Below are 27,740 nucleotides of genomic sequence, written 5' to 3' on the forward strand. Positions count from 1 at the left end.
TTCGAAATGGTGGCCGTTCGCATTCAAGCACTGTGTTATACGTGAAGAAACACCCTCAAGTGTAGCTTTTCGTACTTCTTGAGGAGAGAGACTGTCGAATGCTGCTTCTAATTCCTCCCTGGTGTTTATCCACCTGTCTTCAAACGTTAAAGTCAGCTCTTGGGTGCAATGCGCCGGAGCTCCATCCAGTTGATACCAACAGCTTCCTCTCAAGTTCAAAGACAGGTTGTCAAGAAAATCTTCTACCACAGTACGTAACAAATTCAACTAACGCTGTCGTTAAAACACCGTCATAAATGACGTAAAAGAACCTAACCTGATGGTTTCTTTCTCAGATTGCATGCGGGTTGACGGAAGCCCAGATATTTATACGCAAAAACTTAGGTTCGTCCGTCCATATAACTTTTTTCAAAAAGTTTTCACCCTATTGACAACGAAGGTATAGCATCTCACACACACAAGTTCATTTGGTCATCGGGATCTTGAGGATGAAGGTCTAACTAACGAGAACTTGTAGTAGTGGAACAGATGTTTCTTGAAGACCCTATGCACTGATTCCGAGATCTTCTTTGGCAGTTTGAATTGAGGCGTTGGGATTGGCATCGAAATAAACCAAGGTATATTTTTTGGTCGGTTTAACACGTGATTAATTCGTTCAAAATGCAAAAAATTTGCTTCTAACTTATTCTTTTATCACCGGGGGTAAATGTGGATAATTTTCATTAAACATTCTGCAAGTTCTACTAAGAACTTTGTCGTACTTTCCGTGCATAAAATAGTATATTATTATATGAGCATATAATAGCTCATTATATGCGAGTAGAATACTATACTTTGTCCACGACTATTGAAATTGATTCCATAAATTTATTTTTTTAAAAAATTTTTGAATAAAGGTTAAACGTCAATGTGACACAAATTCAATGTTACTAACTGTAACCAACTTCACAACAATTTGTCAAAATTAAATGTCAGTTTTATAAAACGTCGTTTTCTTTAGGAAAATTAATTAATTTATGCTTAAATCATACGAAAAAAGGAATTTGTTTAGGTTTTTTTAATGTCAAACATTTAGAAACTCCTAAAAAATTGAATGAAATTGTCGTTTTTTGAACTTTTAACGTTTCAAATAATTATTATTAGTCTGGTCAAGATACCCGTGGATAATTATTATTCACCGCTATTATTCACTCCGTGAAAAATGACTACCATTTTGGTTTAGAAAACTCGTTCATAAGGTATATATTATAAGGTAGTCGTGGACAAAATAAATTAAGGATTTCGTCATTTGTATAGTAGACTCCACGAGAGCTGGCAGTAAATCATCATTTTCTGCTCTTACAAATGCCATACGTAGTTCACAAACCGCTAGAGAGTGTGTGTTGGAAAGAGATAGCATTAGTTTAATATGTCTGCTGTACAATTCAAATGGCCACGTCGAAAAAGTACGTTTGTTCTTCTAAGGGATGTCACTCTATAATTATAATCTCTAAAGTCCCTAGATTTACAAAGTACCACGGTTTGCCGCCATTTTGGCTCGAAAGTCAAAAACTATGTCGTTCTATTGATAACATTACGCCAAATTTCCTTTTTTTTTTTCTCGTGGTACTCTGAAGAGTCGAAAGTCCTTCTTACTCTCATTTTTGCAACTCCAAAGGCAACAAGACGGCAATATTTTTGTAAATAAGTGGTGAGATGCAGTGACAAGCTGTCAAACCGCCATTTTGGCTTGAAAATAGGCTTCATGAACCGCGGCACTTTATAAACCTAGGGATTGTACGTTTCATAAAGGCCCAACGTCTCAGGTGGTTTGGACATGTCATGAAAATGGCAAATCGCCGGCTACCAAGAAGAATCTTCGAGTCTAACATGCCAGGAAGATGATGTCAAGGTTAATCTCGAAATCGCTGCAAGCATGAACTGGAGAGGGATTTTCGGAGTATGAAGGTGTGAAATGGGAAAGGCAGAACTTCAAGCCGAGATGGATGGCGGGAAGCCGTGAAGCAGGCTAAGGCTCACCCTGAGCTGTAAAGAAGAAAGAAAGGAAAAAGAACATTTATATCTGTTTTTCTAGTACAATTGTATGAAGTAGTAGGTATTTTTTAGTAAATATTTCAATTTTAGTACGTTTCATAGAGGTACTTATAATTACAATCTGTTCATAGAACATTAATGAATACGAATACCGAATTCTACAGATACATGCATAAAATAAAGGCATACAATGAAGATATCACTCATATTAATTGATTCGTTGCCACTATGTTTCTTTCAATCGTCAAAATATCCGTGAATCATGTAGTGCCGTGTTCCTTGAAAAGCAGCGAATTTAAAACCAAACGTCATTAAACCTTTACGAAATTGTCTAAATTTGTCCTAAATTGTGAACATAAACGTGAAAAATGGTCTATAATGTTCAAACTGTATCTAAGATTATGTAATCTTGCACTACAATTGTTTAAAATCGCAAAAATTTGTTCAAATTCATATAAATTTTTATAAAAATGTCTAAAATTATTCAAACAGTCTAAAATTAAACATAACATTAGTACTGACACTAGAAATAACACTAAACCTAGAAACTTTCGAGTTTAACCGTGCGTCTTTTGAAAAGGCGTTTGACTTTTCCGACACTTCTAACTTATTTCTGAAGAAGCTTGCAACATGGTAAGAAGAGAGAAGGTATGAAGAGATTGAGGTTGCAAAAAGTCGAAAGTTTCTAGTTGTCCAAAATTATTTAAAATTGCTTAACATGATCAAAATAGACACTGTCTAATACGTCAAAATGTCTAAAATTATTTTAGCCTACTTTGTAAACTTTTGGCAAATTTTGGCGAAATAATCTAAGTCGTACGTCCATATCTTGATTCATACCATTTTTAAGAGATCTGTCACTGCCAGCTCTCGTGGTTTCTACTATATAAACATTATTTACGTTATTAATATCGATTTTAACTGGTTTCAGATTCACAAGTGTCAAACAACGTAAATCAGACTTTGACGTTTGTCAATAACTCACTAAATATTTGTTTTCCATGGCACACTAGGTTAATATCGATAAGATGTGTGCTTTCTTCAAAAACGCTAATTATCTCCCAAACTATTAATGTTAGGTGTAGGAGATATAAGATATAAAAGATGTAAAATGAGACGTTGAAGACGACTAAGTAATAAAATATGGGGGGTGCCATTTAAAAAAATGAAGTTATGGTACTTCCAAATTTTAAAAAGTTAACGATTTAGACAGCCGTGCTTGGCACTAAAACATACTCCATCACGTTGCTTAAACATGTTCTGGATCCTATATTGATATACCAAAAAGCTAGAGCAGATTTGTTTGAAAAAAAGTCGAATAACTCGAGAACGGCCGAATCAAATTGCAAAATGTAACGTTATTCATAAACCTTGAAAATAGACAAATCCAAATACCGTATTTTCTCGAATTTAATCCGCATCTTTTTTATAAATTTTACATGCTCTAAAATCAAATGCGGATTAGATTCGCAGTCGTATAGTTGCAATTTGGAAAATAGTAAAATTATTATAAAAACATTATAACAATAACACTTTATTAAGGGTTTTAGAACGATATTTACTTTTTTATGTATCATTTTCTTCCCATATTAAGTCATCTTCGGATCTGTCCAAAGCATTGGTTATACAAAATTTCTTAAATGATGTTATAATATTGTTTTCAGGGATCGTTTTCCATGTCGCCTACACTTACTGAGCAAGTTCAGAAGCTCGTTTAATTGCTCCCGATTTTGTCAATTCTCGAGTTTGTTAATATATACGATATCATTCCACCAGGTATTATTGTTATGACAAGAAGTCTAAACCAAGGGCAATCAGTCTATGATTAATTAATATCTTTATTTAATAATCCTCCTGGTCTACGACTCCATATTTGTCTTAACCATTCCATCATCAGCTTTTCCATTATCCATCCTTTTTGTTGTGCCCTAACTAAGACGTCATTCGGGAAGTCTTTCGGATATCAGAATGGTTTTTTTCTCAATATTAATAATGACAGCAATTTTTCCCTATTACTTGTTACTACATCAATGTTATGCGCAATTTTTCGCAACCACTCGTTTATAAAGAAATTTCCCACACACCTCTTCTTTCCAATGTGTAATTTTGAGGCATATCCAGATATACTGCCATTTCGTCGGCATTCACAGTTTGAAACAAATTGAAATTTTCTTGAAAATTATTAGGAGTTTTTGGAAAATTTTTATTCTGCGCCTCAATGATAAATCCACAGTCGCATAAATCCTACAGTCCAACCTTTGCTGGTATTACAAATTTGTTAGTCCCTCTTTTCGTTTTTCTTGAGAGAACCAGAAAAATTCCTCATCAATTTCATGAATTCTTCTTTGGCTCGGTAAATTTCTTGCACGATGCCTCACAGTCTGCAATAGCTGCTTTGTCTTTCCGCAACAGCCGCAACGTTACTTTCATTAACGGCAAAAATTGTACCAGATTTTAGATTTCCTTCTTTTAACGCTAACTTAATAACATCTCTTTAAACTTCGCTGTATAGAAGAACTTCTTCGATTTTTGCTACTTTTTTCCATAATAATGCTATTATATGTATAATTAAGCACACACCACGTTCGAGCTGCTACGAGGGCAGTATATGAACTGAATTCGTGCTAGGCAATACTATTTATTTTTAAAATCATATTTATTTTCCAATTTTTTCTGGCTTGATAAATTTAAAGTCTAGTCTAATAAAAACTCGTCATAAACAAGGTTTCTTTAGGTGCATTAGCGTCAATCAACGGAAAAAATATATATTTATGGTTAAGAACAAGCATCACATCGCTTTGGTGTTGTCGAATTGCTCAAAGAAAGATGCGGATTACATTCGCAAACAAAATTTTTTTACCACTATGCATTTTTAAAATCGGAGTGCGGATTAGATTCGAGAAAATACGGTACAGTAAAGCTCCGCTAATTCGAACACCCCCAAATCCGAATTCCCTTGTAATCCGAACAAAATTAGAAAACATGAAATTTGCATTATGTCCCTTGCAATCCGAATTGTTAGAAGATTGTTTGTGTGGCCGTTTAAACAAGTTGGAACACGTTTAGTTTTATAGTTTATAGTTACTTGTTTACGTTATACGCTCAGTTTTGCGTAAAAATGCCACCGAAATGGTCGCACAAGACGTTAACAATCGCGGAAAAAGAACAAATATTAATAAAACTGAGTAGTGGTACCAGTGGAAAAGCCTTAGCAGAAAAATATGGTGTCAGTGTGTCAACCATTTCTGGCATTAAAAAAAAATAAAGAAAAAATAAATAGGTATGTATAACATTCTACTATTTTTCTTAAATCGGTAATATATTAACATGGACTTTTTCATGGATTTAAAGTTACATTGCAAGTTATGTCGCAACTCCAGCGCGTAGAAAAGCTTTGCGAAAACCAGAATATCCAGAAATGGAAGATAAGTTGTATAAATGGTTTCAGTTACAGCGAGAAAAACATGCTACATTCACAACTAACTTTTTAAGAGAAAAAGCTCTGAAAATTTTTACTAAATGTTATAAAGACAAAACGTTTATTGCAAGCAGAGGATGGATCAGTCGATTTAAAAATAGACGTGGTATTCGTCAATTAAAAGTGGTTGGAGAGAAACTCTCTAGCGACTCATCTGCAGTGCAACCGTATTTACGAAAATTCACTAAAAAAATGACAGCTGAATGTATTACCCAGCCAAATATACAACGCAGATGAATCTGCATTATTCAGGAAACTACTTCCCGATCGTACATTAGTGCATGCCGGAGAAAGAACTGCTCCAGGGAGAAAAACATCAAAGGAAAGAGTAACTTTTCTTGCTTGTACAAACGGAGATGGCACACATAAACTTAAAATGTTGGTTATCGGAAAAGCAAAAAATCCGAGATCTTTTAAAAACTGTCTCCTGTCTTCCAGTTGAATATTTCTCGACAAAAAATGCTTGGATGACTTCAGCTCTTTTTGTAAAATGGTTTCACGAGTCTTTTGTTAAACAAATTAGAAAATTTCAAGCAGAAAACAATCTGAGTGGTAAAGCAATTTTGTTAATCGACAATGCGCCAAGTCACGCATCGGAAACCAAATTAATAAGCGATGATGGTGAAATTATAACAATGTTTCTGCCACCCAATTGTATTCCACTTATCCAACCTATGGATCAAAATGCAATTCGTTTAAAGTCTCTTAGAACATGTTCTATCTATAGAGGAAGACGATATTTCCAAAGCACTGAAGAATATTTCTATTAAGGATGCTGTGTTCATGCTTGCCAATGCTTGGGACAAACTATCGGCTAATTTAATAGCAAAATGTTGGAGAAATGTATTTGGACAATCAGATGAGGAAACAAGAATTAAAAGAAATCGGTGCTATGCTCCAGCAAATAAACAATGATCATCATCCTTCGCAATCAGAAGTTAACGATTGGATTGTTGGTGATAAAGATCATGTTTCGCTGGATAGTGACGGCAGGGACGGCAGGCAGTTCTCTCCATTAAGACGCTGGTACAAACGAAAACGAATTAAAAGTAAAACATGAGAATGCTATTAAACGCTTCAGTACATGTATTCAATGAGCGGAGGAGAATGCAGTCGATTTAAACACCGTAACAACCCTTAGAATTCTACGGCAACGCGCCATGAAATTTAAACAAGACTGCATGCGACAAACAAAGTTGTTTGATTTTTTTAAATAAACTGTATAAAACATGTATTGCATATATTATCTAGTACAATAAATCTATAAATAAGTATTTATATGACTTTTTTTGATAATATTTAAATATGACTTCAATAATCCGCATGCTTCCATAATCTGAATTGAGCTGGTTTTAATTGATTCGGATTAGCGAAGCTTTACTGTATGTAAAAATATACAGGTGTTCCATTTAAAAATATAAAGGTAGGTGGCGACTTCCGGTATAACCGGAAGTGCTAGAAATTTGAAAATATTTTAGTTGAAAAGAACGCAATTACTTATACTTAAATTTGAATTCTCAAATTTTTATTTTGGCCAGAACCTCTAATGAACGATCTCGCTGAGATTATACAGGGTGTATAATAAAAACATTTCAAAGAAAAAAATTTTAATTTTTATTACACAAGATTTTTTTAAACACTAAGTTAGATTATCATCAAAAATTAATTCATTAATACCTTACTTCCACAATTTCTTAATAGACATATTCTTTTCAGAATCTTTTTGCATAACCTTAGCAACTGCCATTTCAAAATCTTCTTGTGTTACATGTACTCTTCTTTCTCTCAAAGCATACATTCCAGCTTCAGTACAAACGCCCTACAACAAAACAAAAATTTAATTGATTTGAAATGTACACAAAAAAAAGTCTTACTTTAACTTCAGCACCACTAGCTCCAGGCATAAGTTCAGCAATCTTCCTCAAATTAATTCCTCTAGTTAAATTCATTTTCCTTGAGTGAATCTTCAAAATGTCTAATCTAGCCTCTTCATTTGGTGGGGGAAATTCGATTTTACGATCAATCCTGCCAGGTCTCAATAAAGCAGGATCCAAAATATCAATACGATTTGTAGCCATAATAACTTTGATGTTTTTAGTTGCTTCAAATCCATCCAGTTGATTCAAAAGTTCCAACATGGTACGTTGCACTTCAGAATCGCCCCCTGAACCAGATTCAATACGTGACGATCCAATAGAATCAATTTCATCCATAAAAATAATTGATGGAGCGTGTTCTCGAGCCATAACGAATAACTCGCGTACCATACGAGATCCTTCCCCTATGAATTTTTGAACCAATTCTGAACCAGAAACGCGAATGAACGTGCATTCGGTGTGATGGGCTACAGCACGCGCCAATAGGGTTTTTCCAGTACCTGGTGGTCCATATAAGAGAACTCCTTTAGGTTGAGCTATTCCTAAAGCATCAAAAAGTTCTGGATGTTTAACTGGTAATTCAATAACCTCTTTTATCTCTTTAATTTGTTTATCTAAGCCCCCAACCATTTCGTAGGTTGAATCAGGGACTTTTTCAACCATCATAAGTGACACTAAAGGATCAACTTTATTTGGTAAGATTTTATGTAAAGTGTAACTCTCATTTCTTAGAGCCACTCGACAATTTGGGGTTACATCATTGATATCGATGTTTTTGTCGATATCAACTACAAATTTTCCTTCAGGGTGAACTTTTACAAGAACCTTCTTTTTATCCATGGGTTTAACAACTTCTCCCACATAACTTCCTTGTTCTTGGAGCAACATTAGTTCTTCCCGAAGCATACGAACTTTGGCGTTGAGTTCATTTCTTTGTGCTTGTAGTCGACGCAAGTTTTGACTTTTCTCCGCCACTGTAAGTTGTAATTCTTCAATTTTTGTTACATAGTAGGGCCGGAAACCTTCGCCTTTGGCAAGGTCTACATCCATCTATAAAATAGAACGTATTATTGGTTTTTGTTATAGAAAAAGGATATTACAGAATCAATGGGCTTTATTAAAGTTTCTAAATTTGTCGCAATTTGTACAGGAAATTTATGATCTAAAGTTGTGCTACCACTACTTCCAGGGAGTGAAATTTCCCCTCCCATTGTGATAAATATAAAAGGGAAGTATAATAATTTGACAAATAGTTTTAACCCGTCATTAAATTGGTTGAAAACGTAAATTTTACTTTTTAAATTATTTTGAGGTTAGATTAATTCAAATCAATATTTTTAATTGGACAATTATAATTGCAAGCTATAACTTGAATTATTCGTTATTATACTACTTACTTTCATTCCCACCGTCATGATAAACGGATTTTATTCACAAATCGCAAAAATCGTCCACAATGAAAATGATAATCACGATATTTGACGTTTGACAATTACATAGTCAGTGTTGCCAACCTATGCCGACCAAATGTCTGTAAAATTAATGGTAATTATAACAAAAATTGTTGCAAATTTTATTGTTAACAATATTGCTCTTTTGCACTTTTTCTCTTAGATACATCAATATCAAGATAGATACGAAAATATGAAAATTTGATGAATTTGTTACTCCTTCAAGTTATTAAAGATAACACTTGGAAATCGGAGTATGTTATAAGAAAACTTTTATAACAAAAATTGTTACAAATTTTATTGTTAACAATATTGTTCTCTTGCACTTTTGCTCTTAGATACGTCAGTATCGAGATACATACGAAAATATGAAAATTTTATGAATTTGTTGCTTTTTTAAGATATTAAAGCTAACACTTGGGAATCGGAGCATGCTATAAGAAATCTTTTATGACAAAAATTGTTGCAAATTTTATTGTAAACAATATTGCTCTCTTGCACTTTTGCTCTTAGATGCGTCAATATCGAGATACATACGAAAATATGAAAATTTTATGAATTTGTTGCTTTTTTAAGATATTAAAGCTAACACTTGGGAATCGGAGCATGCTATAAGAAATCTTTTATGACAAAAATTGTTGCAAATTTTATTGTAAACAATATTGCTCTCTTGCACTTTTGCTCTTAGATACGTCAATATCGAGATAAATACGAAAATATGAAAATTTGATGAATTTGTTGCTTTTTCAAGTTATTAAAGTTAACACTTGGGAATCGGAGCATCCTATAAGAAATCTTTTATGACAAAAATTGTTGCAAATTTTATTGTTAACAATATTGTTCTCTTGTAGTTTTGCTCGTAGATACGTCAATATCGAGATAGATACGAAAATATGAAAATTTGATGAATTTGTTGCTCTTTCAAGTTATTAAAGCTAATACTTGAGAATCTGAGCTTGCTATAAGAAATCTTTTATGACAAAAATTGTTGCAAATTTTATTGTTAACAATATTGCTCTCTTGCACTTTTGCTCTTAGATGCGTCAATATCGAGATAGATACGAAAATATGAAAATTTGATGAATTTGTTGCTTTTTCAAGTTATTAAAGTTAACACTTGGGAAACAGAGCATGCTATAAGAAATCTTTTATGACAAAAATTGTTGCAAATTTTATTGTTAACAATATTGCTCTCTTGCACTTTTGCTCTTAGATACGTCAATATCGAGATAGATACGAAAATTTGAAAATTTTATGAATTTGATGCTCTTTCAAGTTATTAAAGCTAACACTTGAGAATCTGAGCTTGCTATAAGAAAACTTTTATAACAAAAATTGTTGCAAATTTTATTGTTAACAATATTGCTCTCTTGCACTTTTGCTCTTATGGTTAGATGCGTCAATATCGAGATAGATACGAAAATATGAAAATTTGATGAATTGGTTGCTCTTTCAAGTTATTAAAGCTAACACTTGAGAATCTGAGCTTGCTATAAGAAAACTTTTATAACAAAAATTGTTGCAAATTTTATTGTTAACAATATTGCTCTCTTGCACTTTTGCTCTTAGATACGTCAATATCGAGATAGATACGAAAATTTGAAAATTTTATGCATTTGATGCTCTTTCAAGTTATTAAAGATAACACTTGCAAATCGGAGCATGCTATAAGAAATCTTCTATAACAAAAATTATTGCAAATTTTATTGTTAACAATATTGCTCTCTTGCACTTTTGCTCTTAGATACGTCAATATCGAGATACATACGAAAATATGAATATTTGATGAATTTGTTGCTTTTTCAAGTTATTAAAGTTAACACTTGGGAATCGGAGAATGCTATAAGAAAACTTTTATAACAAAAATTGTTGCAAATTTTATTGTTAACAATATTGCTCTCTTGCACTTTTCCTCTTAGATACGTCAATATCGTAATAGATACGAAAATATGAAAATTTGATGAATCTGTAGCTTTTTTAAGTAATTAAAGCTAATACTCGGGAATCGTAGCGTGTTAAAAAAAACTTTTACAATAAAAGTTGTAGCAAATTTTATTGTTAACAATATTGCTCTTTTGCACTATTGCTCTTAGATGCGTCAATATCTATTTTGACAATATTATATTTTGAACCGTTTTCAAATTAGGTATGGGATTTACTTATGACGCGTACTGTATATACCAACGATCTGGCAACGTTGCTCGAACGACAGCATTGCCAATCGATTGGTAACTCTGGTCATAATGTACCATATTATGTAGTGAAGTTTGTTTTTTAGTGGAACCAATTATTTGGTTAATTGTTACAAATAAGAGATATTTTAAATAAAATAAATCTTTATGAATGATTAAAATGAGTTGAATTAGTTGCAAATTAAATAAATTTCAATATTTTAAATAATTAATAATCAACATTTTTTGTTGATAATTATTTACAGGAATTTTTTTTCTGTAATACCATCAATATCTTTTTTCGTTTCTATATAATTAAAGTAGTCTCAAATAAAATTTATTTTAAGTAAATAAATTAATTATTACATAATTTTTTAAAATAAATTATAATTTTAATTATTTTCAATTAATTTAAAAGCGCCATCTAGTATCTAGTACCTCAATACATCACATTTTTCGTTTTTATATAATTAAAAGAGTTTCAAATAAAATGTATTTTAAGCAGATAAATTCTCCATATTCATACAACATTACTAATTAATTAATAATTCTTTGAAATAAATTATAATTTTGGTTATTTTGAATCAATTAAAAAGCGCCATCTACTATTTATTTCCCCTTCAAAACAATATAACCTCTTAATACGTGTTGAACTTTAATTTTTTTTTACCTAATTAAATTAATTACGTTAAATGTTGATGTTAGCAACCCAAAAGTAGATTTGTTTATTTATAATATGTCAGGTGGTTCCGGCGATGAGCAAAGAGAGGACGGTGAATTAAGACAGAGCCCCATTTCGCGTAGACAAAAAATTAATACAATGGAATACAGGTTAGGTGTTATTTTTTTGAAAAAAGCTTTTTTATTCATTAATATTTTAGTGACGAAGATGGTGAAACGATCGATTCATTGGATATTAAGCCACCCCAAGCTTCAATTCCATCCCAAAGTCGATCAAAAAGTCGTCGAGAACTGAATGAACGCCACCATAAACGTTCTGAGCGTCATAAAGAAGATCGACATGGTCATCGGCAAAAGCATCACCGCGAACGCAAAGATAGAGAACACCGCGAAAAAGAGCGTTATTATAGAGAGAAGGTAAATTATGAAAATTATGGGTTAGAATATGTAGCTTATCGAGCGTCTGAACGTAAAGAAGAGAAAATGCGTCATTCGGATTTCCGTAAATATCAAGAGAAAAAGGAGAGGGATCCCCACGAACGTTATCCTGAAGAGAAACATCGTCGTGAAAAGTCAATGGGGGATAGAACACTACAAGATTTAAGAGAACGATTATTGAGTAAACGAGGAAACAAAGGTGAAGATGAATATAAATATGAAAGGGGCGAGTCCCACCGTGAAAGAAAACCCAAAGAATACGAAAGTTTAGATAGCGCTTTACAAGGTGAGGCAGGAATGTATGTTAAAGAAATAATAAACATAAGCACCGAAGAGAGGCGAAGCAAAAAAGATCGCGAAGAAGATAAATTAACAGAAGAAGAGCGCGCAGAACAAGATATGCGTAGAGAAAAACTTTTAGAGGCAGAGCGAGAAATGGCGCGACAAAAAGAGCAATCGCGCATCGAACGCGAACGTCGTCACATTGAAAAACAAGCCAAAAGAAAATTCGAAGAAGAAACAACCTTAGCTAAGAAACAACGCGTTGAAGAAGCAACCGTCACAGTTTCAGACAATTCCGACGAAGAATACGAAGATATTGAACGCGAAATTGACGACGATGAAGAAGAAGAAGAAGAGGAAGAAGTAAGCGAACGCAGTAGAAGTCGCCAACGAAGTACAAGCGTTGAATCAAACACTAATCAATCATTAAGTAGCCACGAAGAACGTTACGTTTCCGATCATCATCAATCTAAATCAAGGAGTCGATCCCAAAGCTCAGAAAAAGATCGAAATTTAAGTCGATCAAGGTCGAGAACGCGATCACCATCGTTAGATCGTAACGGAAAAGAATTAGCTGTTGATGATAAAGATGATGAGCTCCTTGAAGAAAAAAAAGATGAAACTAATGATGAGGAGAAAAAGCCGAAATTCGATAAGGATTTACCACCGTATTTTCCGGCGATTCAAGGATGTCGGTCTGTTGAGGAATTTCAATGTTTGAATAAAATTGAAGAAGGTACTTATGGGGTTGTTTATCGCGCTAGAGATAAACGCACCGAAGAAATCGTTGCTTTGAAACGGTTAAAAATGGAAAAAGAAAAGGAGGGGTTTCCCATAACATCGTTACGCGAAATTAATACTTTATTGAAAGGTCAACATCCAAACATAGTAACCGTGCGAGAAATAGTCGTTGGAAGTAATATGGATAAAATTTTTATCGTAATGGATTATGTTGAGCACGATTTAAAATCGTTAATGGAAACGATGCGTCATAAAAAGCAAACTTTTACCGCGGGCGAAGTTAAATGTTTATTAAAACAATTATTAGCCGCTGTAGCTCATTTACATGACAATTGGATTTTACATCGCGATTTAAAAACGTCTAATTTGTTATTATCCCATAAAGGAATTTTGAAAGTTGGGGATTTCGGTTTAGCCAGAGAATACGGTTCCCCTTTGAAAGCTTACACCCCCATTGTTGTAACTTTATGGTATCGCGCCCCCGAATTATTATTATGCACCAAAGAATATTCAACACCTATCGACATTTGGTCCGTTGGATGTATATTCGCCGAATTATTATTAATGAACGCATATTTTCCCGGAAAATCCGAAGTTGATCAATTAAACAAAGTTTTTAAGGAACTCGGAACGCCGAGCGAAAAAATTTGGCCGGGATTTAAACAACTTCCCGCCGTTCAAAAAATGAAATTTGCCGAGTTTCCCGTTTCTAATCTTCGAAATCGTTTTAGTATGTTGACCGAATTGGGATTGGGGTTACTTTGTAAATTTTTAACGTACGATCCCGTTCAACGAGTTACAGCTGAGGATGCTTTGAAACATGGTTATTTCAATGAAGCTCCACTTCCTATCGATCCTTCCATGTTTCCTACTTGGCCTGCTAAAAGCGAACTTGGACATAGAAGAGCTATGGCAGCTAGTCCAAAACCACCATCTGGTGGAAGAGAATATAAACAATTAGTAAGTGGAAAAACTTATTTAATATGAAAAAAGTACCTTTAATTATGATTTTTTTTGTAGAGAGCTGATGGTGATGATGATGGATATGGATTTAGGATTGGAATTTCAGCTGCTGATAGTCGAAGATTGGCTATGGGAGGTGGATTTAGTTTGAAGTTTTAATTATATTTATTGTATAAGTTTCAGCAAAATAGTTGCTAATTTTGAATATTAATAAAAAAGAAATGATGGTACTAAACACAAAAAATTAGTTTGTTGATACTCTTTACCTTCAGATTAGTAAAACTAAACCTAAAACTAAAAGCATTCTGGTTTAACTGTCTTGAGAGACACATGGCTAAACCGAATGTTTCTAGTTCTTGGTCTAGTGTTAGTTCTAGTGACAGTGGTATTATTATTATTGCTGCTGGGCTGAGGGGAGCGGCCCCTTTGGTTACCGCGACCTATAAAATCTATTGTAACTTTAGCCCTCCACAAGTTTAGAGCAAATGTAGATCCTTGATGAACCTTAGTATTGCGCTGAGATCTTGAACCTTTATGTCAGTAGGTGTCAAGAGAGTTTTACTTAAACAACCTCTGGCGACGCAATTGCACAGTATATATTCAGGTGTTTCTGACTCGTCGTTGCAAAGTCGACAGGTATGATCCTCAGCTTATTCAATGTGGAAGAGGTGATATTTTAGGGGCGCATGGCCAGTAAGGTAACCTGAGAGCATCCTTAGATCCCCTTTGCAGAGGCATAAAACCTCTTTGGTTTTGTTTTGCGACGGAGTTATCATACTCTTCGCTTGTCTGTGACCTGGAAGTTCTTTCCAGCGTAAGACTTCCTTTGAGACCTCCCAACTGTTGATTATTTGTTTTAGGTGGCTTTTTTGTAGTCCACAACGAGGTTGGGGTCTAATAAAGGACGTGTTCGCTACCTCTCTGGCCAGCTTGTTCGTCTTCTCATTGTCCTCAATGTTGCTGTGACCTTGAACCCACCAAAGCAAGTTCTCTCAGGTTGCTGGTACACTTTCTGATCAGTGCGGAGTCACACGTGTAGGCCTGAATTGCTCTTAAAAATAAAATTGATATTATTTATTGGTGAAACCAAAAAAAAAATATATAATTTACAATTACAAAAGAAAATATCAGATTAAAAAAAATGAATTATATATAAAAAAAAAATTAAGTACTAAACCATAAATAATAAGCGGTTTACCAAAGAAAACCAAGTCAATGCACCTGATGGACTCAGGTGTTATTGTTTTTCATCGGTCCCTTGATCAATATAGAAAATATATATAAACAGAATCCGATCATGCAGTAACACAATAAGGTAAGAAAGAAGTAAAAGTAAAAGAAGAATAAAGGAAGGAGCCGAAAAAGAAATAGAAAAAAAAAAAAAGAAAGAAAAATAAATAGAAGAGGAAGGATAAGAAAGAAGGGATAGTTTTATACATACTATATACAGGTTCCCCATAATAGGCTACCCATTTTGAAATTTGAATTAAAATTTTTTTAGTTAACAAAACAAACTTTTTATTATACTAAATTACAGCTAACTTTTTGGGATTTATGATAACTTATAAATATTTGGCTAATTTAATTCTAACTTTTAAAAATCACGTCTTCTAATTGACCTCCACCAACTTCAACACATTTTTCAATATTAGATAAAAAGTGGTTCATTACACGGTGTAGCAAACCTTCGTCTATTCCTTCAACTTCTTCACGAATTTTGACTTTGAGTTCCTCGATTGTACCTGGACGACTCGCAAACACTTTGGCTTTTAAATATCCTCACAGGAAAAAATCGGGTGCCGTTAAGTCGGGGGACCTCAAATCTCCGAATCGTTAAATGAGTCGACCATTAAACATTTCTCGCAGAACCCTCATTGAGTTTCTGGCGGTATGAGCTGTTGCCCCATCTTGTTGGAATAGTAAGGGATTGTTTAGTAATCCTCGTCTATTTAATTCTGGAATGAGGAATGTCTCTAGCATGTTTACGTAGCGCTCGGATGTTACTCAAAAAAATATGGGCCAATAATACCAAAAGATCCTACTCCACACCACACAATAACTTTTGGATTATGGAGGTTCTGTGTAAAGATTTCACGAGGATTTTCATTTGACCAGTATCTAAAATTCTGTTTATTAACCATGCCGTTCAAATAAAAATTTGCTTCGTCGCTCATTAGGAGATTGTGAATTGCTCCTTGATGTAAATCCAAAAATTCTTGACAAAATGCTAACCTTGCTTCTTTATCTTGATTGCTAAGGTGCTGTGCCGTTTGGTACTTATAGGGATGAAATTTTAAATCCTTTCGAATAATTCGATCTAAGCTTCCCTTTGATATTCCTAGGATAAGGCTTTGTCGATTAGCAGACCTTTTAGGACTTCTTGTAAACGCAAATCTAACTCGTTCAATATTTTCTGGTGTACGAATTATTCTTCGACGTCCAGGCTTCTTCAAATCTTGTACAGAACCATTTTCACGCCAATGACGAACCCATAACTTAATAGTTTCACGATTTGGCGTGTGACCCCTATTGTTGTTATTAAACTGACGCCGGAATACACGCCTAACTTCTTCTATCGAATTGCTTCTAATGTAAGTTTCTACACAAAACACACGTTGTTGGACTGAGTAATCCATGAAAGTTCAAACAGATGTTGAAAAAAATGACGAAACTAAAAATAATATCGAATATTATCTCGATAATAATAATTTAAAACTTATTTGTGACAGGCGACTATTTGATTAATAATTAACTTAAATCCCAAAGACTATAGAAGATATTCCCACAGAGAAAAACTTATTTAGTTATCTCATAGGGAATTTATTAATAAAATAAAATGGGTAGTCTATTATAGGGAACCCTGTATATATCCCGTCAAGCAAAAGCTTGTTTATCTTAAATCACCCTGCTGCCGAAGAAGATATGCTTTATAAAAAAATTTAAAACTACTCTTAGATTTATTGTTAATATCAGTAGGAATGGCATTGATCAAATTAGGTATGCTATATAAAAAACATCGTTCAAAAATTTGCAATCTATGTTGGGGTATAAACAAGGAAGAACGACGACGGATGTTGATGTTATGCACGTCGCAGCGATATCTCAATTTATTTAACAAGTAGGGAGGTTTTTGATTGAAAATAATTCTTCGATACAAACAAGCAGAATGCAATTTACGACGCGGAGACATATTTAACCACCCAACCCAGTTTAAGGTATGGGATATTTTTTCTCGCTTTCGAATGCCAAATATAAAGCGTAAGCATGCATTTTGCACACGTTGAACACGCAACGACTCGGCAACATCTAATACTGCTAGAAAGTTGGCTGAAAAATTTGGAGTTGGAAGGACACAAGTGAACGACATTTTAAGAAGTAAATACCACTTTAAAAAGCTGTTTGAAGAAAATTCCAATCTAAAGCAAAAGAGAAAATTTCCTAAAACCGATGGACTGGCTATTGACCAAATAATTTACAAATAGTTCTGTAAAGCGAGAAATATAAACATTATCTCGAGCGAATAGGTATTGGATGAGAGATGATGAGAGGGGTTGTAGGCTATGTGGGGGGGAGTGGGAGTCGTTGGAGCACCTACTGAGGGAGTGTGACGAGCTAAGAGAGGAGGTGATCGGCTGGAAGCAGGTGCTGGGGGAGAGGGCAGAGGGAAGAGAATGGATGAGGGAGGTGGTGGCGACAAGGCAGCGTAGGGAGATGCGGGGAGGAGATGGGGAGGGGTGGGATAGGAAATAAAATGTATTGTATTGTAATGTGATATATGTAATTGTAGTATTGTTAAAATTTAATTGTTTGTGGAATGAATGCTGATTTTGTAGCAATAAACTTAATTATTATAAACATTATCATATCTAGACCTTTATTAAAAGAAATAGCAGTGGAAGTAGCCCAAAATTTGAAATTTTAAACCATTTGCGGTGAATCAGCTGATGTCGACCTGATCAGTGTTGAAGTCTGGAAAACAAAGTAAAAATAATTGATATTGAAGAATTACTTACCAAAAGATGTGTACAATAAACTGGCGATAAATGTACGGGTAAAAAACCCAAACAGAGAATGACAATTTTATTTTGCGCAAACATGGAAGGAGGAGACAAGGAGGATTCGTTAATCATCGAGAAAAGTAAAAACCCTTGTTGCTTTAAAGGATCGCACATCAACAAACTTCCTTTAAATTGGGAGTGTAATAAAATAACAACAGAGCTTATGACTTTGTGGCTAAAACAATTTGATGAAAAGATGAGAAAGCAAAATAGAAAAGTACTCTTATTTCTGGATAACCCCACGTCCTATTTGATAAGAAAAGGAAACAATTTCCATTTTTGTCAAGACCTTGTTTACAAGTCCTAGTTTTATATTAAAATTGCGTGATACATCCATAACCTCAAATCTCGTCCCAATTAAATGAACATCATTCCCTTGATGTAATTAGTAATATAAAGTTAAATTAATGTTCCAATTCCTCTCCAACCATATTAACGTTAAACCTTCTGATGATGGCCTAATAGGCCGAAACATGTAAAGGAAATATTTAAATTAATACATCGATTAACAGTAAAATAGAAAGTAATATTTATTCAATTTACCTAGTTTTATATGTAACAGATGCAAAATTATACGATTCCTTGATACTAAAGGTGGATTTATCACGTTCTGTTGTCCTACAACTAGAGCTTCCTGAGGAGGCCAACCTTTTTTAATCCAATGTTGATATTTAGCTCTACTGTCCCATAAGCAAAGAAAACCGGGATATTTTGTATAACCACCTTGTTGGCCTAAAAGAAAGTTGACCATTTTTAAATCAACATATATGAGCCAATTATGTTCCACATATTTATTTTTGTCTAAAATCAGAGCAATAGTTGTATATGCTTCTTTTACATTTGAAGGGTACAGGGAATAAATGAGCTAAGTCAAAATACAAAATAATCTAGGAAATCGTGTTAAAAGTTTCAGACTGTATAAGTTCGCCTGTAAAAGTAATTTTAATGTTTGAGCATCATTAAAGGAAATGTAGCTCTTGATACTACGGTAAAATATAACGGCAAATTTGATTGCGGTTGCATAACGTTGATAATACTCAAAATTACTCAGTAACACCACCAAAAGCTGGGAATAAAACAGCTTAGTCCGAGCATCAACAGTTTTATAATATTTTATTAAATAATGAAACAAGAAAACATTCATTTATGGGGTATTGACGAATAAAAGTTTGCTGCCTCAGGTCCACAAAACTGGGCTAGATGCTGTAAATCTTGGAATTTCTCTTTGGAAATCTGTATTAAATCTGAAATTTTTCGTAAATATAGAGTAATATTTAGCGTAACATTATACTAAACATACCTCTATAGCAACACTCCGGAAGCTCAAATTCGTTGTTATTTAGCTTTGTTTTTCGAGACTTGGGGCTGGTAATAACAAAATTTTCCCATGCACCGTTATATGAAGTGCGGTAATATAGTAGATGTGGATGCTCTTTTTCCACCTTTATTTCCTTAATAGGACGGGACAGAATGGGGCATTTCTTTTTGTATATTGTATCGAAATGCTTCGTCCACCCTCGAAAATAATCCTGTGTAACATCCAAAACGATAAATGGGTTTGGTTTGGATCTAGCATTTTCAAAAGCTGCAATCCATTCCTTAGGATGTTCTACTTTGGTTTTTTGATTTACCAAGCCGAAATTCTTGTCACATTCCAAATATGAATGTCCCCGAATTGGAAATATAACTTTAATAAAGTCTAGACGTTTTTCTATGTTAACCAGATGATGCAGGAAACGAAAAATTGTAAAATTTTTATTTTGACCCGGACACGAATCGCAGAATAAGTATAAGGACTTAACTTTCTCGTCGAGGAAGTTGTACACAAAGTGGTGAATTAACGAAGCGACATCGTCACTACCTTTTTTTCCCACAAACTCAGGATAAACATAAAACACGCTTTGAGAATTTCCCAAAATGTGTATGTTGAAGGCATAAATTGATAGTTGTCTCTTATAGTAAACATCGTTGGTTGATAAGTTTGGGGCAGGTAAATTTTTTGAAAAGTCAAAACATATCGCTTCAATTTCTTTTGACTTTTTGGATTCTAATTTAGAAGCTTTTTTCCGAATGTAAAACTGTTCTGCTTGGCTTTTGTGAACAGTATTTTCCAGCTCAATCTTCTCAATTAATCTTTCTATCTTTTTCGTTTCATTGTCTCGTTTATTTAGTTTCTCAGCGAGGAGTACCCTTTTCTTCGCCATAAATTGATCGCAAGTACTGCATGTATCTGTTCTTGGATATCCAAACGAGATGTTAAAATCCCTTTCTAGAACTGTTCTGTAAGTTTCATACGATATCTTTACTTGTGGATGCACTTCCTCAAATAATTTATGCATTTTTTTCATATTCAAGTCTTCAGATAGGTAAATTTTTGAGGAATCCCGTAAGCCATAGTGAGATGATCTATTCGGAAAGCTTTTTATGTGACCGTGAATGATATTTAGAACTTCCGGACTTAATTTTCTTGGACGTGTGTTATGCTTTCCTCTTTTATTCTTTGGAGCTATGCCAGTCATTTTTAAACTACGAACGAGATGTTCGATTTTTGACTTAGTAATTCCGTGAATTGATATAAAAGCCGTCCTGCAAACAGATACTTCTTCAATACGATCATTTATTTTTGCACGAATTCTGTAGAACAATGTAGCATCACGAAGTTTCGCGGATTCTTCAGGTTGACGTGGTCGTCGCGTTGCTACTGGTACGAGGGAAATTAAACCGCACAAATATAAATTCTGTTCATCTTCTGTTAGTAGCAAGTTAAATTGTCGTAGAATTTCTTTACGTACTTGTTCCTTCAAGGTTTCGAAACACTTTTTACGACATTTACAGTCCGGACCCATTTCGTGTCTTTTCCCCTTTTTATGAACATTGACGAAAAGATTCGCTTTAATTTTACCAGACTGTGTTGTAAACACGATTTCAACAAAAATTGACTTAGCCTGTTTATTCCCTGTACCCTTCATTTGTAATAGGAATGTGCAATACGCAACGACCCTAATTTATTCCCATTGTGTAAAAGAACACATTTTAGACTACATTTTGATGAGTCTATGAATAGACGCCACTCATTAGAAACGTAATTTTAAAGTCCCATTGCAGCTATTAAACCAGGTAGATCTTTACAAAATATTTGAGAAGATTTTTTTTGTTTTAGCCTAGAAGCCAAAATTTTTGCAGCAGCCTTTAACAGTCCCAGATCTCTAACAAGGTCGTTTAAATCATCTTGGTTGAATAGTTTTGGCGCTTTCAGGTCACATTCAAAGTCAATATCACAACTGTCAGTTTTCACCTCAAAATGCATAGGCTACTCCTGTGAAGCATCAGCTTGAGGTTCAAGTGATATTTTAGGACTCAAAACACGTCTATGTGCTATTTGGCTCGATTTTTTCGGTTAATGCCAGTTATGGTCACCAAACAAAAATAACAGTCGTCGTGGTGGTTCAAGGGTTCAGTCCAGATACTCCTTTTCTTATTTATCCACAAACGTAGAAACTCAACACACGTTTTGCAATAAAATCGCGGAATCCAAGACTTGTCTTTCATTTCTAGTCAAAGTAATTTTTGTAATCACGAACGCTGTCACATTCAAACGGTATTCTTTAGCCGTCTTGTTTAATAACAATGGCTGTAAAAGCTTTCATACTTATTAAAAATCTCCAGATTCATTAACTATAAATATACTGATGTAACGTGATTTTAATGTAATAACTTGCATGTTTAAACAAAACAAACTTTTCCATGTTAAATTTATTTCTCTTAACTTAATAATAAAAAAATAACATTAATATAACATATAATATACGGAATGTTTATTTATATTCATATCGAAAATATGTAAGACAACAAGCTTAAAAATCTCATTTTAAATCTGGTCAGCAGATATCAAGGGAACTTTCCATGCTTTTATAATACATCAACGAATAACAAATAGAACAGTCGAAAGAACGCCAGGTTATCTATTACAATTGCTTGTTTTTTCTATAATGGCAAAAACCTAAAACTACTGAGTCGACCTGAAATCACTGGTTAATAGTGTCTGATCCTCTTTCTTTATTGCAACATGATCACAATGTCCTCAATTTTCTTTTTTTTTTTATTAGATTATATTAAATTTGTATTATTGTATTTTAATATTCATTTTTTTTGTGTTTTCTTTATTAATTTAAACATAACAATTAATCTTGAATGTTTTTTTAAATATAATATTATGTATAATATATGCTAAAACTTTATGCTTAGATATTAAGTTTTTCTTTCGTTTGTTGAACAATGATATATATCTTAACCATTATCTATACTGTTGGTGAGACTTCCTAAAATTGTACCCAATTGGCGTTCGATGGTGAAGATTGATTAGGCACACTGTTTAAAAAGTACATATAAAGTAATGGCAATAACTTTATGTAATATTTACTTTGAAGGTGCTGATGTAAAATCGCCCCATGATTCAGCTACAGCTTCCGGTTTGGGTACGTGAGCTGGAGAACCTGCTGGCGAACTTCCCGGAGGTGCCGGTAATCGACTTCCTCCAGGTGGAGGTGGAAGTAAACCTAAACCACCGGTGGTTCTTGTTTTTGATTTATTAGTTGTCGAATCTGACCCATCTTTCTTCTTTAAACCAATTAAAAAAAGTGTTAAATTGGACACAATATAAATTATTAAAAAAAGATCTTACAGTAATTTTCATATTAATTTTAATAGTTTCACCCTCTTTAAATCTAAGATCCAGCTCTGGTTGGGTTGGTTCTGAAGAAATTTGCTGCTCCTTTTTTTTCCATTTGAAATGATCTTGTAAAGCTACATTGAGATCAAAAGAATCAGATCTATCCCCAAATCCTATCCCAATAAACGCAGATCGACCTAAAAATTCAACCCATTAAACAAAAAATTATTTCTTTTAAAATTTATTTACCGCTATCATCTTGAACTCTTAAAACAAAGTATCTGGATGAATCACTAACAGATTCGATAGCGACCCCGGGATATGTATCAATGGGACATCTAGCATACAATTCTCCACTGTTTTTATCTTCCAATTTAATATAACACTCTTCACCTTTAGCGATTAGTCGTAATCGACCTGTCCATGTTGGTTCGGCTAAATTCCAATCGGCCGCTCTTAAAACAAGAACGGCATTGAGTTTTTTACAACCGGATGGGTGTTTCGATAAAATTGGGGGGCGTATTTTGATAAAACAACGATAACAGATTGCTCGTTTCTTGTTAGGATTTAAATCGATTTTTTTCTCTTAACCCTAAAATTACCTGTAGCCGCGATTAGACGTCCTTGGCGGTATATTAAAGACGAATACTTCGTGTTTTACGAGTATAACACTTTCGTAAGTATCCATTCTCTTTTATATTCCGTAAACTGAACAATAAACAACAAAAACCGAACTGACAGTTTTGACGATTCAGTACTTGAATTGCTTACGTCAAATTTCAAGGTGGTAACTGTTAAAGTCAAAAAGTAACTAAACTTTTTAAGATGCGTTCAAGGTCCGTTGAGTAAACATACAATGTATTTCACTTAAGAAGCAATATACAAAAATACACAAAAAAAAATTAAAATATAAAGCGAAATATTAACGGTTATAATTTTATTATTGTTAGGTTATCCAACTTGACTCGGTTACCATGGTGATTAAGATCCAAATGTTGCTTGTCAAAATTGAATTTAAGTTTTTTAAGAATAAAGTCTTATTTAATTGGTTTAAAAGGCTGTATTTATTTCTCTTAATTAGAATCGATTTAAATTAACGAATTTTTTATGAATACGAGATAATTGATAAAAAATCGGAATAAAATTTTATTACTTTAAAGTTATCCAACTTGACTCGGTTACCATGGTGATTAATATCCAAATATTGCTCTTACTTGTCAAAATTGACGTTGAATTTAAGTTATTTTAATGAAAAACACATAATTAATTGGATTTAAAGGTTGTATTTAATTCAAAATGGGTAAATGGATGAAATTATAAGCAAGGTAAGTGGATTAGATCAAAAAAAATTTTTAGATCAATTAAAATGTACAAGAATAACAATTAAAACTAGACCTAGAACTAGAAACAGTCGGGTTTAGTCGCGAAAAAACTTTCAGTTGTCAATGTCATCTTTAATTTTATTATTATATTCGTCATCTTCATAAAATGACCTTTAAAGTGAGTCCAAACTTGACGCATTTATCTCAAAAATCCAAAAAGTTCGAACTTTTAATTTTGACAGATTTGTCAACTTCATAAAAAATCCTTTAAAATGAGTCTAAACTCGACATATTTAACTTTAATATTAATGGAAATACAATTACTTCCGGTTTGAAACGTCAACGTCAAATTTGACATATTTGTCATTTTCATTTAAAAAGCTTTAAAATGAGTCCAAAGATGACGCACTTATCTCAAAAAACAAGAAAGTTAGAATAAAAAACGTTGAACCCGAAGTTAGCAATTTAAGTATTAAATATTAATACCAACCTTAATTTTTAATTCTTTTTATTGTATTTTTGTTTTTGTGATAAATTTTAAGACATTTTATAAAAATTAAGAATTTATCAAAATGACATTGACATTTCAAAACGGAAGTTGCTTATATCTCGAGTAATATTGAAATTAAACGTACCATGTTTGGGCTCATTTTAAAGGATTTTTCACGACAATTACAAAAATGTCAAAATTGACGTTGACAATCACTTCCGGTTTGAAACGTCAACGTCAATTTTGACATATTTGTCATTTTCATTAAAAAAAACCTTTAAAATGAGTCCAAAGATGACGCACTTATCTCAAAAAACAAGAAAGTTAGAATAAAAAACGTTAAACCCGAAGTTAGCAACAATGAAGATAGCGATTTAATTATTAAATATTAATACCAACCTTAATTTTTAATTCTTTTTATTGCATTTTTGTTTTTGTGATAAATTTTAAAGACATTTTATAAAAATTAAGAATTTATCAAAATGACATTGACATTTCAAAACGGAAGTTGCTTATATCTCGGGTAATATTGGAATTAAACGTATCATGTTTGGGCTCATTTTAAAGGATTTTTCACGACAATTACAAATATGTCAAAATTGACGTTGACATTTCTAATCGGAAGTTGACCATAACTTCATTAATATTGAAGATAAATATGTCGTGTTTGTACTCATTTTAAAGGATTTTTAATGAAGATTACAAATATGTCAAAATTGAGGTTGGCATTTTAAATTTGAAGTTAGTTATCCTATAATAGACAAGTGAACAACTTCATGGTAAGTGTAATAATAAAATTCACTAAAGAATCACCCCTTGACGTTTGTTGCAGTCATTCAAATACACTCTGTATACTATATTCCATACATAATGGGCATCCTACCTGTATATTATATTATACTTTTCCTCCAATGACGTCACGTTTCCTTCCTCACCCCGTCAACGTCAATTTGCTCAAGTTAGATAACCTAATCAATACACAATGGACCTTGGGAAGCGTTCTGAATGACACTAAAACGAGTATTTTCTGAATTATATTTTATTTTTTGAAAACATATTTTAATATAAAGCGAGGATAAACCCAAAAATTAATTATATATTAGCAATATAATTAATAGATTTATTTACAATTGGAAATACCCAACCAATTTTCGACAACTCACACAAAAAACGCGAAAAAGATGTGATTAAATAAAAAAAAATAGTTTTTACGTAAATATAAGGAATGTAAAAACACTTCAAGAAGACAAAAAATATTTATAAAGTACACATGTACCTATGACTAATTTTTTGTACACAATTTTACCCTAAAAGTTACCAAAACAAACAAAAAAAAATCACCATAGGAGACAAATGATCCACCTAGTGACCTAATGATAAAAAGACGATGGAGATATGAATAAGAAGTTAAAAGGGATATCGTCGGTTGTACGGGCTTTATTGTATTAGTTACGCAAATATCAACCAAGCGACGAAAATAATTGCCAACCATAAGAAAAGTTTCGACAGGAACTGTTCCTCAATGTGATTCGGGGTGCCCAATGGCGCAGCGCTCGGTCTTACATCTCCTATATTGAACATTGATGTAAAAAAGCCAAATGGAAATACTCCTATACCAAACGACATGTGGAATCCATTATCGCCCAATCCAAATGCTTAAAAAACAAATAATTTGAATTAATCATTTATTATTTTGAGTTTTATTTTTTATTGTTAACTTTATAATATTAATTTATATCTTATAACTTTATTTCTATTTGTTTAATAGGCAAATATAAATATATTATTTTATACAATAAAATGAAGAGGCTTCTCATTCAACACTTCTTTTAAAATTCATTAAAGTTGGAATTATCACTTAAACTATAATATTCTCTTAGAAGTTTTATCATTAACATAAATTTAAGAATGATGATGATTATTTGAAAAGCTTGAAACAAAAATTAAATTTTCCAAGTGAAATAATTAAATAATACACTTTATTATACCTGAATAATTTCCACCTGACTCAGGTTCAGATCTTTGTCCAGACGGACGTGGTGGATGCTTTTCCCTAGGATCTTGTTGATTACCACTACCACGTCCATACAATGGCACAACCTTTTCTCTACTAATTCCAGCTTTACAAACGGGACAAACTTGATTATAAGGCTTTGTCTCTAACCATTGATGTAAACAGGGCCAACTAAAACATATAAAAAGAAATAAACAATCTCCACTTTAACTATCATTGAAGATGTAAGGTTACCATTTAAAAGGGTACTAACCAAAATAAATGACCACACATACTAACTACAGCATCCCTTGCAGTATCTAAACAAATATTGCACTCAAACGTTTTCTCCTCTTTCTTCTCGTCACCCTGTGATGAACCGCTTGCCTCATCTTTACTTGGGAAATCGTTGTTTTTTTGCCCAGCTTGGGTTGTCTCCTTAATATCTGCGTTTTCGTTCATAATCCCGTATTAAAAGTAATTATAATGGGAATTTAAAACGTTACGAGGACGTTGAGTAAACGCGTGACCACCCCGAACTTACTACTAAATGATTAAGACGATTATGACGTTTATCAACGACGATGACGATTATCCAAACTGCGAAAAAAAATTAAACGAAATTTTGCATTTATTATAAAGAAATACTTGACAATTTCGATGACAGTTGTCAAATTAATTTTGGAGGTGTCACCTTTCGCCTTCTTCGATTCCTAAAATTTTATTTCCACCAACAACGATTATCACAGTTGTACTAATCAGATAATCAGGTGATACTTTTTTATGACGTAAATACGGTAAATACGCACAAATAGTAAGCAAGAAATGTAAAAATTACGTGGTTTTTATCGCAATCTGTCAACAGAACGAAGGGACTTATGTGTAGTTGTTTTGTTGATGTTTTGATGACATCTATGGATTAAAATTGTAACCTTCATTTAATAAATGTCAATTTCAACATAAATTTAATAATATTGTAATAATTATAATAATACGATTATTATTTTATGATTTTTTTTATCAATCAACTTTCTATTTTATTTGTAAATACAATGTTAGTGATAAGTGATAACTAAAAAAAAAATTTTATTA

General features: G+C 33.0%; 5 protein-coding genes and 1 long non-coding RNA gene across 9 annotated transcripts; 1 reads left to right on the top strand and 5 right to left on the bottom strand.

The window, feature by feature from the left end:
- Positions 1-7,102: 7,102 nt before the first annotated feature.
- LOC111417899 (26S proteasome regulatory subunit Rpt6) lies at positions 7,103-8,898 on the bottom strand. The gene is made up of 3 exons (XM_023050305.2): positions 8,787-8,898; positions 7,387-8,439; positions 7,103-7,331 (listed from the first exon to the last, which is right to left on the bottom strand). The coding sequence occupies exons 1-3, from the start codon at positions 8,802-8,804 to the stop codon at positions 7,191-7,193; spliced, it is 1,212 nt and encodes a 403-aa protein (XP_022906073.1). The 5' UTR covers positions 8,805-8,898; the 3' UTR covers positions 7,103-7,190.
- A 2,728-nt stretch (positions 8,899-11,626) lies between these two features.
- On the top strand, positions 11,627-14,338 carry LOC111417898 (cyclin dependent kinase 11B pitslre). The gene is made up of 3 exons (XM_023050304.2): positions 11,627-11,842; positions 11,893-14,113; positions 14,174-14,338. The coding sequence occupies exons 1-3, from the start codon at positions 11,748-11,750 to the stop codon at positions 14,273-14,275; spliced, it is 2,418 nt and encodes an 805-aa protein (XP_022906072.2). The 5' UTR covers positions 11,627-11,747; the 3' UTR covers positions 14,276-14,338.
- A 3,843-nt stretch (positions 14,339-18,181) lies between these two features.
- On the bottom strand, positions 18,182-19,027 carry LOC139432796 (uncharacterized). Its single transcript, XR_011642470.1, has 2 exons — positions 18,718-19,027; positions 18,182-18,632 (listed from the first exon to the last, which is right to left on the bottom strand). It is a non-coding gene; the product is annotated as an uncharacterized lncRNA (long non-coding RNA).
- A 243-nt stretch (positions 19,028-19,270) lies between these two features.
- LOC111418426 (uncharacterized) lies at positions 19,271-21,019 on the bottom strand. The gene is made up of 2 exons (XM_023050969.2): positions 19,475-21,019; positions 19,271-19,418 (listed from the first exon to the last, which is right to left on the bottom strand). Exons 1-2 carry the CDS (start codon positions 20,691-20,693, stop codon positions 19,315-19,317), a joined length of 1,323 nt encoding a protein of 440 aa, XP_022906737.2. The 5' UTR covers positions 20,694-21,019; the 3' UTR covers positions 19,271-19,314.
- A 1,294-nt stretch (positions 21,020-22,313) lies between these two features.
- On the bottom strand, positions 22,314-23,612 carry LOC111417921 (NECAP-like protein CG9132). 2 transcript variants are annotated; one of them, XM_023050332.2, is made up of 5 exons: positions 23,446-23,612; positions 23,093-23,298; positions 22,856-23,040; positions 22,595-22,788; positions 22,314-22,542 (listed from the first exon to the last, which is right to left on the bottom strand). In XM_023050332.2, exons 1-5 carry the CDS (start codon positions 23,529-23,531, stop codon positions 22,494-22,496), a joined length of 720 nt encoding a protein of 239 aa, XP_022906100.1. In that variant the 5' UTR covers positions 23,532-23,612; the 3' UTR covers positions 22,314-22,493. The 2 variants fall into 2 exon arrangements, with proteins under 2 accessions (XP_022906100.1, XP_022906099.1); XM_023050331.2 differs by having other exon boundaries at positions 22,595-22,791.
- Positions 23,613-25,892: 2,280 nt separating this feature from the next.
- LOC111417920 (E3 ubiquitin-protein ligase RNF185-like) lies at positions 25,893-27,547 on the bottom strand. 3 transcript variants are annotated; one of them, XM_023050329.2, is made up of 4 exons: positions 27,343-27,547; positions 26,923-27,248; positions 26,644-26,840; positions 25,893-26,310 (listed from the first exon to the last, which is right to left on the bottom strand). In XM_023050329.2, exons 2-4 carry the CDS (start codon positions 27,108-27,110, stop codon positions 26,105-26,107), a joined length of 591 nt encoding a protein of 196 aa, XP_022906097.1. In that variant the 5' UTR covers positions 27,111-27,248; positions 27,343-27,547; the 3' UTR covers positions 25,893-26,104. The 3 variants fall into 3 exon arrangements, with proteins under 3 accessions (XP_022906097.1, XP_022906098.1, XP_071057727.1); XM_023050330.2 differs by having other exon boundaries at positions 27,297-27,475; XM_071201626.1 differs by lacking the exon at positions 25,893-26,310 and adding an exon at positions 26,327-26,585.
- Between the last annotated feature and the right edge of the window lie 193 nt (positions 27,548-27,740).

Source organism: Onthophagus taurus, chromosome 2 (genome assembly GCF_036711975.1).
Source record: "Onthophagus taurus isolate NC chromosome 2, IU_Otau_3.0, whole genome shotgun sequence".
Classification (NCBI taxonomy): Eukaryota; Metazoa; Arthropoda; class Insecta; order Coleoptera; family Scarabaeidae; genus Onthophagus; species Onthophagus taurus.